Genomic DNA, 15,577 nt, shown 5'->3' on the forward strand with positions numbered 1-15,577 from the left:
TCGGTAAAAATATGCATATAAATATGATATATCTTAGTATACCTATATATGGTGAAATTTAGTAATGTACATAAAAAATTAAAACAAAAAAGCACAGACAACAATGTCGCATATATGTGTGCGTATATATTTGAAGAATATTCAAGGTCTCTATAATAATTTTTCTAGAAATACTATTTTAATTTTTAAGACAAAAAATTTAATTGTGAAAAATAATTTTTTCCCTATTCTTGAGATTTTTTATCATTTCCTGTGCATAAAAAAAGAGGCATAAAATTATGAACAGTACATGCAAAATTGATAAATGTATATAAATGTAGCCATTTTCAAAGAGTATATAGTTTTTTTTTTTTTTTTTGTATATTCATAAAAATTGGTGAGTATAACTTACCAGATAATTTTCTTTTGATTTGTAATTTTCGTTGTTTGATGGCCAAAGTTCCTTCAATTTACTCATCAAATTATAGTCAACTTTATATCCACCTATATATCCAGTTACATTTGTATTATTATATAAGTTGGCCTCGTGTTTATTAACATACATTTCCAAAGAATGTATTTGATTTTTATGTACGTTAAAATATTCATTTTGTATATATGTATGCATATCAAAATGTTTCAAATTATTAAAACTGATCGAATCATATATATCAAATAATTTTTTATTATAAAAAGCGATTGAATAATTTTTAAAACAAGTGATGGGGGTGCATAAAAAGTTGTTTTCATTAATTTTTATTTTATTGTTCATATATTTAGGAATTGGTATATAATATTCAGTTTGTAATATATGTTGAAAGCATTGATATGTCATATCTTTGCTTAAAAATAATATATTTTTTTTTTTAAACTTTTTCAATTGGTCGTTGTTTTTATTATTATCCATAATAATACAAGCCTCACTTTTTCGAAGTTTTTCAAAAATATCATATTTATTTTCAAAATAATTAATATTATTATTTTCATCTTGTGCTATGCTTGTAGATTTATTATTTTTTTTTTTTAAAGAATGTGAAAATTTATTATATCCATCAGGATATAAAACTTTGATGTGTTTTATCACTGATAATGTGTTATTAAAAAATAAAACAACATTTAAAAGAAAATCATAATAATTTATATAAGTGTTATATTGCATTTTATTGTTATAATCATTGTTGTATAAACAATAACATATTGGAGATTCGTAAAAAAAAAAGTTTTTTGTGGGTATACATTTGTTTAGTTCTTTTGAGATGCCATTAAATGTGTTTTTTAATTTTTTATTATTACAATTTTTTTTTTTTTTATTATTATTATTATTTTTTTTTTGCAATTTTGTCATAGCATTTAAAATGTAGACAATTCCTTTTTCATTGTAAAGCTCAAGTAGTTCTTTTATATCATATACATTTTTTATAATTGATGTAGAATATTTTGGTTGTTCTATTGTTGTATTTATATTATTTTGTTCAGTTTCTTTAAAATGGGAATGTGAATAATTGTCCATACTTTGATGATCTGGAGGGTTACATAAATCTACATTCGAAAAATATTCATATTCATTTTGTGGAGTAGCAGTTTTATTCATTCCATATTCATTCTTAAAATTTTGTTCATAATTTATTTCATCACCATATAAATATATATTTTCCATTTGATCTAATTGGTTGTTTGTTTTATATTCTATATGTTTTTCGTTTTGCTCGTTTTGTTTATTTTCTTTTAATTTGCGTAGAATAAATTCAAGCAAATTAAAACGATCAGAATAAAAAATTTTTGTATTATTTGAAATATTTTCTTTATTTTTTAAAATTCTAGATGCTTGGAAATTAGGAGAATATGTTACAAAAGGATAACTATCATTTAAATATTTTTTAATCATTTCTTCAGTTAAATTATATGCAGAATATCTTAGATTCACTAATGTTTGTACATAAAAAAAATTATTATAATGAAAAGTAGCGATTGATTTGTTATCTTCCCCAAGAATTATATTTATAATTTCATTTAATTTAATATACACTCCTTTGTCTAATATACATGTTTTTAATACTTCATTTTTATATTCCTTTTTAATATTATTTTCAGAATATATATCAATTAGGTTATCCTTTGCATATAATACTTGTACGTTATTATATTGTGGATACATTTTTTTTTTTTCGATAATTTTTTTATTATTTATAGACATATTTTTAATATTTTCAACAATTAAATTTGATGTTATTTCGTTTCTATGCAATTTATTACCACTATCATTATTACCACTATCATTATTACCATTATCATCATTATTATTATAAGTTTTTTCAAAAATAGATTCGGAGTGTTTATTTATATCTGTTATATTGCCATTTTGATATACGTTCTGACTGTTTTCCACAGATTCATATATATTATGATATAATTGTTCCAACTTTTTGTCACTTTTTCTTTCTCTATACATGACAATATTTTGAGGAAACAAACTATTAAAACAATTATTTCCATTTATATTTTCGTTAATATATGGAATCAATATATTTTCATTACATTGTTGGGTTCTATATATTTTGGATAAATTTGTTATTGTTTTTTTTAGTTTTCCCCAAACTTCCTGATCTATTTCCTGAGTATTATATTTAACTATTTGTATAGCATTATAATTGTTTTTTAAAATAAGTATTTTATTTTTTGTAATTAAATTAAATATTTTTGAAAGTGTTTCATTGGAAATATTTGAATAATTAGATGAACATTTTTTTAACATATCTAAATTATTTTTATTTAAATTTAGCATTTCATCTTTTAATTCATTGTTATTATTTATTTGGTTGTTTTTTTTTTCATTTTCTATTTCATTTTGAAAATTTAATAAGTTTTCATGATTGTAGTTAAATTTAGAATCTGAATTTTGTTTATCATTATATGTTTCTTGGGAGTTTTCTGAATTATTTGAATTTTCCAAAATATTTATAAGTTGCTTAAATAAATTTTCTATATTTTCATTTATATATGTATGGGTATGATATATTTTATTTATTGGAATCCAGTTTTGTAATTGATTTGATGTTAATTTTTTAATATTTATATTTAAGGGTGTACAAAAAATACATCCTGCCGAATTTATATGAAAAATGAATTGAATATAATCTAATTTTATACCTTTAATTTCTTGTCTTTTTTTTTTGATTTTGTTTTGTTTTCTTTTAATATAATAAGTATGCATCTCGGTCGTTTCTTCATCATAATAGTTTCTTTTTTCTAAATTTTGTTTACTATTTTTTATTTTTGAATCCGTTTTTTTTGAACAATATAAAGTTGGAATAACAAATTGTATACATGTTACTCCATATAAACCAAAAAATATATTATACATATCTGTATTTATTGAATTAATTTTATTTTCGTCATTTTGTATATTTATTGAATTCATTTTATTTTTTTGCATATGATTATATTTACTTGCATCTAAAATAAAAGAATCTGAAATATGCATTTTAACGCTTCGATAACTAAATATGTGATTCATGGAAATATTTTCCCTTATGAGTATATTTGATGCTCTTAAATCTGTTTCAATTTGTTTGGAGTTTGTATTTTCCTTCGTTTTGGTATCTATATTACATCTAGTTTGTTTTAAACTAGTTAAATTTTTGTAAACTGGCTCAGGATCTGCATCTGAAAAATTATAATTATATTTATAGTTAAGATAATCCAAGGGTTGGTTATTAGTATATGTTTGAATACCTAAATCTTTGTATTTAGTAAAATTATCATAAATAATAATTTTTCTTATATATACCATATGTTGATAATATGAAAATGTAAATAAATTATAAGCATTATTTTTGTGAAATTTATTAGTAAAGTTAGGATTTATTTTTATCCATTCAATGTATCTAAAATATATTGAAACAAATTCTGAGATATTTAAAGGAAATATAAATATGGGTTCAAATTGATTTCTTATATCCCAAATTTCAATATTATTAAAAGATGCATTTACGACTGCAATTATATATGGATAATCTGGATTTTTCTCTATAGCGGTATAACTTCGATTAAAATGTTGACGACTTTTATGTTCTGCATATGTGTTATAAGTTTGATTTCCGTCTGTATTTTTTGCATTTGTATTCAAATAAGTTGTATATGATATTCTATTTTTAAAAATCTTTTTTGTTGATCCAATGTTAGTATTAAATCTGGTTATCGTTTTACATCTTTTATCATATATATATATATTTTTTGAACCCAATAAAATATTATTATCATCATTTAAATCACATAAACATATAAATTTTATATTGGATTTAAAATTTTTATTACATTCAGAATTTTCAATCAAATTTAAATCTTTTATATCAATAATATCTGAATTTAGATCATATGTATATATACTGTTATTATTTCCTAAAAAATAGCATTTTCCAAATGTTGTTGAACTAGGGTACATTTGAAACAATCTATCAAATAATTGTATATCTCTTTTTATTTTAATATTATAATTAAATATTTCAAAAGAATCTGTGTTATTTTGTGATTTAAATGGGTTTATATTATTAGAAGTAAACATTGAATCTTTTAAGTTTTGAACAATACTATTTTCATAAAAATTTACATAAAAAATAAAAAGACCTATATCATTTCGTGTATATACAACAGTTTCATTAATATTATTATTATCTACTTTTATTTCTTTTATTTTTAAATATTTATTCATAGAACTATGTGCAATTTGATGTTTTTCAGTTTCATATCTATGCAGCTTAAATTCTAAATTTTTATCTATATTTAATTTATATTTATTTTTATAAACACATTTTTTATTATATTTTTCTGCTAATTTTATTCTTTTATCCATATTATAAAATGATGGTAACCGTTTCAAACTGTATTTATCATGATTGGTTAATTTACTAGAAATAATTTGAATTTTTTTATTAAAATTGAATTTTATATTAATTGGTATATTATCTATATTGTTGTATATCCTTGGAATGCTATAAGCATTTTCATAACTATTTTTTTTTTGAGCATATTCTTCATCATATATACAGTTATCTATGTCAACTTCCATAAGTTGTATGTTATTATTAAAAAAACCAGTTGGAAAAATTAAAACTGGAGTTTTTTGTCTAAAGTTTATGTCATATGCATACTTTTTATTTATACATGCATTTTTTTCTATATAAAAAGTTCCAAGCGTATTTATTACATCATTAGGTGTAGTAACTACAATATTATTATCTCTTATCCCTTTTTCATATTCCATAGAATTATATAAAAAATTTATTATATTTTGATTATATTTTTCTTTATATATTTTTTTGTGTATTTTTTCACTAGTTTTGTGTTTCTTAAGTTTATTATAGGAATTATCTTTTTCATTTCCAAAAAAACTTTGCTTACTTTGATTGCTATCATAACTAACGTCACTATAAATATAACTGTTATCACTTGTATCATTAGACATTTCACTACTATAATTGCTATTCATTTTAAATATTTTTTTTTTTTTTTTTTTTTTTTTTTTTTTTTTTTTCTTCCTTTCTTTTCTTTATTTCCTAATTTGGATTGATTATTCACATCTTCGTCATTTGAACCCACTATATCATCATATTCTTTATCGTGCCCAAATATATTTTCTCTATTAGTTTCTGGATTCTTAGGATCTGTTAATTTGACTATGTCATATAATTTATCAGATCCATAATAAGTTTTTATTTCGTGTAAAATATTTGAATTTATTGAATCATAGATCATATAAGGATAGTTAATAGCCTTTGTTTGATAATCAAATACATTGCTTTGTTCATGTTCTTTGAAATAATTATTTCCTCTTAATGTTTTCAATTTCACATCAATTTGATTTGGCTCGCTATATACTTTTAATCGTCGTAATGGATAGATATGTAAATTGAGTTTTTCTTCCATCCGTTATTTTGTTGTTTTGCTATTTTTATATTACTTATAAACAAATGGCACCTTTCTATTCCCTTTGAAAATAATAGCTATAATATCTCAACTATATTATGCCATTCAGTTTTTATCAAAGAAAACATTTATATATGTACACGTTCATACGAATATATGACTATTTTTTTTACATGTTGATAGTTATTAATGGAAAATTTTTATCAATACTTTTTTTTATGAAAATATTAATATGGCGTAATTTCCATTTATTTATTAGCTAATTATATTTTTTTTTTACAATAAAAAAAAATGATTTACAAAAAATAACGCCCACTATTTCAACATTTAAACGTTTTTTTAAATTCCCCAAATTTATGAATGCCCTATATTTTTTTTTTCGCCTGACCATGAAATATTTGTTCAGGTAAAAATACCTCGAAAATGAACAAAAAAAAAAAGTAATAATATAAAATATTTATTGTGGCATGTATACCAATTAAAAGAATAAAAACGACATACCTAAATAAATAATTACTTGAAAATGACACAAAACTATTGTTTCTGCATAGGTTTAGCAGAAACAATAGCTATATTATACCTTAATTTTTTTTTTATTAAATAGCTATATAAACATTATATATATTTAGACTATAAAAATGGGAGGCATAAATTATACGCAATTAATGTTTATCTAAAATTTCATGCTTGTATATGTATATTTGTTTTCCCTTTCTTTACACACATATAGCTTTTTCATTCTTAAAAATAATAAACTTCAATATTTTATGGTGTATATTATTTTTATTAATAATTTGGAAGGAAACATAAATTAGTATACCGAAAAAATACTAAATACCAGCACTTAAAACATAATTGTAAAAAAATATAATAAACCACGGTTTAATAAAAAGCATATTAATAGTCACATTTCAACATTTGCTTAGTTCAAAAAAAAGTTTCATGAAATTAATCTTTGTCTATTTTATTAAATTTTTGAAACAGTTTCCAGTTTTCCGTTTTTTTTCTATTTTGATTTTTTTATCATCTTTTAATTATTCATAGATTATATTTTTATATCTTAAATTTTTTTTTTAAATAAAAAAGTATATACACAACATTATTATATCAAACATAATTAAAAAAAATTCCTGACTTGTTCAGAATAAAATATTATGCACTAGCCCCAAAAAATTACTTATTTCGCTTGGTTATAATTTTTTGAAAAAAGGATAAATTAACTATAGAGATTAGTATACACAAAACATACATAGACATTTATATAAGACTAAGTTACATTATTTTTTCCATTTAGTAATCATTGAATATAATAATTTATTATCAGTTTTCATGAAAATCATACGACTTATTCCTTGTATTGATAAAAAATATATATGCATGGTCATAAATATGTGTACATATATAATATAATATAAGTAGACATATGAAATATATTATAATTTTTTTTTAATATTTTTTTATATTTTTTTATTCCAATTTTTATATGATGTTCCATAAAGGTAAATTATGTTCTCTTTTATTCGTAGCGCTGTTATTATATTTTTTGCAAAATGATGAGGAACATTTCCTAAAAATAGTTAAGTGTGACATTACTGTAGCTAGAAAAATAGGGAATAATTATAACAAAAAAAATAAGCACATTGGAAGCAAATTCTCTAATCAAACAAATATAGGATATAAAAAAGAAAATGATATAAAAAAATATATTTTGTTAATAAATAGTAAGCAAAAAAGCTATATAATATCTAGATTTTTCCTGAAACCCACTAAAAAAGATATATTTATTCGAATTGTAAATAAAAATAAAAATCAAAGGAATAAAAAAATATTTAATTTGAATAACATTGAGAAGAAAAAAAAAATATATATAATGGAAAAAAAAGTAAATAATAATTTTAAAAATTTTACATTTTTGGAATTGCGTAATCATGTTTTATCAAAAAAATCAAATGTCTTATCAAAAGAAACAATGGATATGAGTCATAACAAAAATATTCCTTATAATTTGGAAAATTATAGTAATAAATTTTGAGAGTAATAAGTGAGTTTGTATACATGTATTTCATTTATTTTTTTTTTTTAATATGCACATTCAAAAATAATATTTCTTAAAATTTGTCGATATATATTTTGTTATTTTAAACAAAAAATATATTTACAGATCATAATAGTTTTATAGATGAAGAACAAAATAAAAATTTTGATTGGAATCAGCTAATTAATTATAGTATGTCATGTAGAGAAACTGGATGTCCTAATGCATATCAAATGTGTATTCCATTTTCAGATAACAAAAAAAATTATGACGGAAAAGATATTGTATCTATTATTCTTGAGCATATAGGTTTTGCTGATTCACTATTAAAATTTTATAATGGACCTATTATCGATGAATATAGATATGATTTTTATTATTCATGTATTTGTAAAAAATATACAACAGATAACCATTGTGATGAATCTGTCGAGTAAGTTATATGACAATTTATTTTCCTTTTAAGATGAATAATAAAATAATCGATTTTTTATTTATACAAACTAATATTGACATTTTGTGTGCATTTTTTGGTTTATCAAAATACATATATTTATTGCCCAATTATCAAATCGAACGATCAGGTGAAAATATAAATAAGTGTATGTATGTAGAGAGGGAGATGATGAATATTTTCAAAAAGTGAAAAAGTTCATTTTAATATTTTCTAAATTTATGCAATTTAAAAACTAATTTATTTTATTACTTGGGGTAGGCTTTTAGTCATATAAAAAAATAAGCTCCAATTTATAAATCAATAAATATATGCACTAAAAATAGTTTAATTATAATAAATATATTGAAAGAAAAATTGTTAAGAATATATAAAAAACGAACTTATAAAGAATATTAAAATCAAAAAACATTCGTTTTAAATACCTTTTTTATTAATCAGAAACTAAAATATAACATAAATGTGCAAAAAAAAATCAAAAATTATGAAATGTATGCAAACACATATCTAACGTAATTCTTAAATGTCTGTGTTGTCCTAAGTCGTTTTGTTTTGTCCTCAAAAAATTTGAAGCCGCCAAAGGTTGGATTATATATATACATATGTATGCACTTTTTCACTAATAATAGTAAAAATTCATGCCTCTAAATTATTAATAGCCCTTAAAATATATTTACCTATAAAATATGGAGAGGGGAAATATATATACTCCTATAACAATAATTTTTCAAAAATATAATTAAAACATACAAGTGTGTCTATTTTTTGCATACACATTTTTATATATGAACAAATATACACGTGTACATGTTAATTTTGTTTATATTATATTTTTTAATACTTTTCCTTTTTTGTTATTACCATAAGTTTCTTCCTTTAGCTTGTCCAAATTTTCAATAATAGTTTTTACTATTAAATTTCTTTCTTTCCTTTTGCAAGTTGTTAATAATTTCTGCATCATAAAATTCCCGTAACAGTCTTTGCAAATGCTTATAATGTTGTCATTTCTGTGTGCAAAAAAAAAAAAAAATATATAATAGCTAGCTAAGAATATTGAAAAGGGGATAAAAAATAACATATATTTATGACAAATAAATTTAATACCCCTCAGGAATGTCGTCAACAATTCTTTTGATAATTTTTTTTTTGTATTTGTACTCCTTTTTAAGTAAAATTTTTTCTATGATATTGCTAAAAAAGTAGAAAAGAAAGAAAAATAAATAACCTAAATTATGTTTGCATATAAAAACTCGGAATATTTGCACAAATATTATATATTCACCAAAATTGGCTCTAATATATATATATATATATATAGTTGGGTATGGGTTTGTTAAAAGTTACCAGGCATATTTGTGAGAAGATAACTTGTAAATGTCGTTGACAATTTCATTAGTAATGAGGAGCCTAACATTGTCATCAGAATATTCGAAACATTTTTGGATAACATAATTTCCATATCTATTTTTTATTAAGTGTATTTTTTTGATAATTTTATCATTCAATCTATTGATTTGTTCAGGTGTTCCTATCTCATAAATTCTTTGAACTATTCTACACCCATAAGCATGGGAACTTAAAAATGATAAATATTCTTCTATAATATTTATGATTGTATCAATATTTTTTGATGGTAATACTTCGACACATTTTTGAACAACATGATTTCCATTTTGGTGACATATATAAGTTATTAAATCATTTTCCAATTCTTTAAAAATTTTACATTTATATTCATTAGATAGTGATTCTAATGATTTCTGGATAAGTCTACAACCATATGTGTGTAATGTTAAAAAGCTAGTATGTTTTAAGAATTCATCCGTAAAACGTTCTTTATATTTTTCATCTTTTAAATCAAATATACTTTGAGCTACATAACTTCCATACATGTCTGGGCACAATGATTTTGCATCAATTAGAAGAGAATTTAATATGATTTGCTTTTCTTCTGTGTCATTTTCTTTAAGCTTTTTTATAACATACTCACATCCATTTTTATGAAAACATAAAAAAAATATATCATTCATTATTTTATTTAAATCCTCATCTTTTACAGTTTGTTTGATTTCCTTTGTATTTTCTAATATTTCATTGATTGGTTCATTTATTATGGCATTATCATAATATTTTTCATTTTTTTTTTCACCTGACACTTTATTTATGACTTGTTCAGGTAAATTTACATTGTGATTTGTGAACAAATTATTTTTGGCTAGCTCAGGGAATTTGTCATTATGATTGTCTTCGTATTTAATTTTTTCGAAGAATTTGCCATTTTGTTCGCAAGGGGAATTTTCAAAATCATTAATAAATGAAAAATTATCTTCGGTGAGAGTTTTGGGGGAAGATAAAAATTCGTCGCTTACTGAGTTTAAACTTTCATAATGAGTAGACCATGAGTTTAACTCTTTTAAATTGTATAGATTATCTTTGAAGTTAAACTTTTTTTGAACATCCTTGAGGTTTTTTATGTTTGTTTCGTCTAAAAACATGGATTGCATCGTTTTGGGTATACTTAAATGTATATATGCTGAAATTTATATAGGTATATATAAAATAAATAATTTATGGTTGTACATGTATATATATTACATATGATTATAAAATATGAACAAGGAATATTTTTTTTAAATACGGTCTGAAAAAAAATAAATAGCACAATGATGAAATAATTAATGAATGGCTTTTTCAAAATATATGCTAAGTGTAAAACAAATATGTTAGAAGATTGCAATTTTTTATTATGTAGATATATAAAATGTGTATTTGAATTGTTATACAAACTGTTTTCATATTATATTAATATGATGAAATGACAAAAAAAAAATTAAAAGTATTATTATTTTTGTGTAGACAGCAATAAACTTAAACAATATTCTGTTTTCATGTTAAAAATGTGTGTAGAATATTTAAGAATAGACAAATGAGAAATGATAAGAAGAAAATAAAAGTATACAATATATATCATGGGTATATGGAATGTGGGGATAAAAAAAAAGTCAACAATAAATAATAAATAAATATTGTGGAAATAAAATAACATATAATTATTTTTAATACATTGATTTCCCTTTTATTTTTTTAAATTTCATTGATATAAAAATATATAATAATAACATATATGATTTCAAATTAATCTTTTCAAAAATGGTGTTTATTTTTGTATGTTTGTGTATGAATTAATCACATAACACATCTATTAAATTGAGTTGGTAATATAGACACAAATAAATATATATATTTTTATAGCTTAAAAGTGTGTTATGAATATTTTAAGCATATTTTCTTTTTCTTTGGATTGTGTAAAATGAACTCATATAATGCGTTTTTTTGTTTTTGTTATTTTGTCATTTTGTTATTTTGCTATTTTATGGATTAATTTTTGTTTATAAAATGGGAAATAATTTTAACATATTTAAATAAATGGAGAAAAAATATAAAATAATTATAAAAAAAAGTTAATACACATTTTTTCTTGTTATAGACCTTATATTTATTTATCCATATATATATATATATATATATATATATATATATACATACCAAGTGAATTAAGAGGAAAGCTAATTTATTATTCAGAATAATATATGAACTATATATAATTTTTATTATTTTGGTGTATATTAATCTGTCTATATGCATACATGCAATAATTTATCGACTTATATATCAAATAACATAAAATAGAAGTGTTTTAAATTATGGATATATGCTCAATATTCATTTTTTTTAATAAGTTAGCTATATTTAAATTATACATTTTATATATGGTCTCTTTTTTTTTTAAATATTATTTAAGTGATCATGAAAATATAAATAATTTTTTTTTATTTAATATACTTTTGCTTGCATGTGGTAAATGGAAATTTGGATGTGTTTTGAAAGTTCGTATATAGTTGTATGGACATATAAATATATTTTGTGAAAAAATTGTTTTTATGTTTTATACTTTATGCCAATACTTTTTGAGTAAAACAAAGCAAGTGCTTATAAATAATTAAAGCCAATTTTATAATATATATTTTTTTATTTAATTTGAATTTAGTAGTATAATTTTTTATGGTAAGTGCTCAAAGAGAGTTGCTTATAAAGTATGGTTTGTTTCTTTTTCGCCATTTTGAATTACACATTAAAAATATATAGATACATATATTATAATATGAAATCATTAATAATTTAGGGAAATTCTACAAATTTAAAAACGAATAAAATAATTGTTTTTCATTATGCCATAACACAATATTGATATATACATGTACAAACATTTTTTTTTATTTGGAAAATATAAATTATATAAAAAAAAATGTATAGTATACAAAATGAGCATATTCACACGGGGTGGACGTTCATTTTTTCATTTTTCCCCTGTTTTTTATGAGTATATGATAAAATTTTATGAACATTTACACAAAATGAAAATGGATATATAGGAAAAATGGAGCGGTATTTCATTTATCTTTGATTGTCATTTGGATATTATATTACCTTGGGTAGGCAATTAAAAATGTTAAATAACAATTTAAGGAAATTATATTTTATATATTAAAATTAACACTGTATTATATGATTCGCTTATAAAAGCCACTCTTCCCCATGCAAAGCTGTTTAATATCAATTTTAACAAATACACACATGTTAATATATTTATATATATAATTTATATATTTATAATTTATATATTTATATTTTTATTATTTATATATTTATTATTTATTGTGTGTGTCAATTCGGGTAGGATATACCTCTTTTTTATTGTTTAAAGCGATTTGTATTCTAAAATATAAAGAATTTGAAAAAGAGAAAGATAGAATATGATCCCATCATATATAGCTCTATAATTTTTATTTAGCGCGAATTAATTTTTCTATTAAGTTTATGTGTAATTAAAATAACGGAATATATATAATACAATAAAAAAGTGCATAAATTAAAATTTTTTCAATTAAATTTTTTTTTTTAAGGGGTTATATAATATTAAATATATAAAATACGATTATATATTTTTGCTACAATTTTTTATATTAAGATATAAATAGTAAATAAATGGTATTATATGGCATGTAATATATAAATTTTTTCCAATTTTTATTTTATATACACTTTTCCTTTTTTTTGTCATAAAACTTAAACAATTTACACATTCATTTTAAAAATTGACTATTTGTTTCAACATTTTTTGAGTTTTCGTTTTATAATAGTATTTTCATTTGTATATTGCTTATATATATATAAATACACACCTAAATGTTACAAAATGGAAGACTTATCTGAAACATTCGATATATATGCAATATGTGCATGTTGTAAAGTTCTGAACGATGATGAAAAGGTTAGATGCTTTAATAATAAAACGTTTAAGGGAATTGGAAATGCGGGGGTGTTACCTTGGAAATGTAATTTAATCGATATGAAATATTTTAGTTCTGTAACATCATATATAAATGAAAATAATTATATAAGATTGAAATGGAAAAGAGATAAATATATGGAAAAACATAATTTAAAAAATAATGTAGAACTAAATACTAATATAATTTCTTCAACTAATAATTTACAAAATATTGTAGTAATGGGAAAAAAAAGTTGGGAAAGTATTCCCAAAAAATTTAAACCTTTACAAAATCGAATAAACATTATTTTGTCTAGAACTTTGAAAAAAGAAGATATTGTAAACGAAAATAATAATGAAAATAATAATGTTATTATAATTAAAAGTGTAGATGATTTATTTCCTATTTTAAAATGCACAAAATATTACAAATGTTTTATTATAGGGGGTTCGTCTGTTTATAAAGAATTTTTAGATCGTAATTTAATAAAAAAAATATATTTTACAAGAATAAATAATTCTTATAATTGTGATGTTTTATTCCCAGAAATAAACGAAAATTTGTTTAAAATAACTTCAATAAGTGATGTATATAATAGTAACAACACAACTTTAGATTTTATAATTTATAGTAAGACAAAAGAAATAAATCCAAATGAGGAAGTACCTAATAATACATTTTTAGGTGTATGTGATGAACAAAATAAAGCCTTTGATGATGAAGACGATTATACATATTTCAGTTTCAATAAAAATAAAGAAAATATTAAAAAAAATTCTGAACATGCTCATAATTTTAAAATATATAATAGCATAAAATATAAAAATCATCCTGAATATCAATATTTAAATATTATATATGATATAATAATGCATGGAAATAAACAAGATGATAGAACAGGTGTTGGTGTGTTAAGTAAATTTGGATATATGATGAAATTTAATTTAAATGAATATTTTCCATTATTAACAACAAAAAAATTATTTATAAGAGGTATTATCGAAGAATTATTGTGGTTTATAAGAGGGGAAACAAATGGAAATACTTTGTTAGAAAAAAACGTAAGAATATGGGAAGCTAATGGAACAAGGGAATTTTTAGATAATAGAAAATTATTTCATAGAGAAGTTAATGATCTCGGTCCAATTTATGGATTTCAATGGAGGCATTTTGGTGCTGAATATACAGATATGCATGATAATTATAAAGACAAAGGAGTTGATCAATTAAAAAATATTATAAATTTAATTAAAAATGATCCTACTTGTAGACGAATTATTTTGTGTGCATGGAATGTAAAAGATTTAGATCAAATGGCATTACCTCCTTGTCATATTTTATGTCAATTTTATGTTTTTGACGGAAAATTATCATGTATTATGTATCAAAGATCTTGTGATTTAGGGCTTGGGGTTCCATTCAATATTGCTTCCTATTCTATATTTACATATATGATAGCACAAGTATGTAACTTACAGGCAGCTGAATTTATACATGTATTGGGTAATGCTCATGTTTATAATAATCATATTGAAAGCTTAAAGATTCAGTTAAATAGAACTCCTTACCCTTTTCCTACTCTTAAATTAAATCCTGACATTAAAAATATCGAGGATTTTACAATTTCTGATTTTACTGTTCAAAATTATGTTCATCACGATAAAATAAATATGGATATGGCAGCTTAATGTTCGTTTTTCTTATTTATATATTTATACCAATTGATTGTATTTATAACTGTAAAAATGTGTATGTTGTGTGCATATTTTTTTTTGTGCATGCACATGCATGTAAATAGCTAAAATTATGAACATTTTATTTTTTGTTCAGAAAAAAAAAACTTTACACACATAA

General features: G+C 21.3%; 4 protein-coding genes across 4 annotated transcripts; 2 read left to right on the forward strand and 2 right to left on the reverse strand.

Moving 5' to 3' along the window:
* Positions 1–199: 199 nt before the first annotated feature.
* PBANKA_0718900 (conserved Plasmodium protein, unknown function) lies at positions 200–5,901 on the reverse strand (the record flags this gene model as incomplete). Its single annotated transcript, XM_034564104.1, is given in 3 exon segments — positions 200–250; positions 392–5,491; positions 5,503–5,901. 3 exon segments carry the CDS (start codon positions 5,899–5,901, stop codon positions 200–202), a joined length of 5,550 nt encoding a protein of 1,849 aa, XP_034420934.1.
* Positions 5,902–7,384: 1,483 nt separating this feature from the next.
* PBANKA_0719100 (conserved Plasmodium protein, unknown function) lies at positions 7,385–8,373 on the forward strand (the record flags this gene model as incomplete). The annotated part of the gene is made up of 2 exons (XM_034564105.1): positions 7,385–7,919; positions 8,063–8,373. The coding sequence occupies 2 exons, from the start codon at positions 7,385–7,387 to the stop codon at positions 8,371–8,373; spliced, it is 846 nt and encodes a 281-aa protein (XP_034420935.1).
* Positions 8,374–9,026: 653 nt separating this feature from the next.
* On the reverse strand, positions 9,027–10,894 carry PBANKA_0719200 (mRNA-binding protein PUF2; the record flags this gene model as incomplete). Its single annotated transcript, XM_034564106.1, has 4 exons — positions 9,027–9,067; positions 9,252–9,397; positions 9,495–9,581; positions 9,735–10,894. 4 exons carry the CDS (start codon positions 10,892–10,894, stop codon positions 9,027–9,029), a joined length of 1,434 nt encoding a protein of 477 aa, XP_034420936.1.
* A 2,753-nt stretch (positions 10,895–13,647) lies between these two features.
* On the forward strand, positions 13,648–15,411 carry PBANKA_0719300 (bifunctional dihydrofolate reductase-thymidylate synthase, putative; the record flags this gene model as incomplete). Its single annotated transcript, XM_034564107.1, has 1 exon — positions 13,648–15,411. The coding sequence occupies one exon, from the start codon at positions 13,648–13,650 to the stop codon at positions 15,409–15,411; it is 1,764 nt and encodes a 587-aa protein (XP_034420937.1).
* Positions 15,412–15,577: the final 166 nt, after the last annotated feature.

Source organism: Plasmodium berghei, assembly GCF_900002375.2.
Source record: "Plasmodium berghei ANKA genome assembly, chromosome: 7".
Lineage (NCBI taxonomy): Eukaryota > Apicomplexa > Aconoidasida > Haemosporida > Plasmodiidae > Plasmodium > Plasmodium berghei.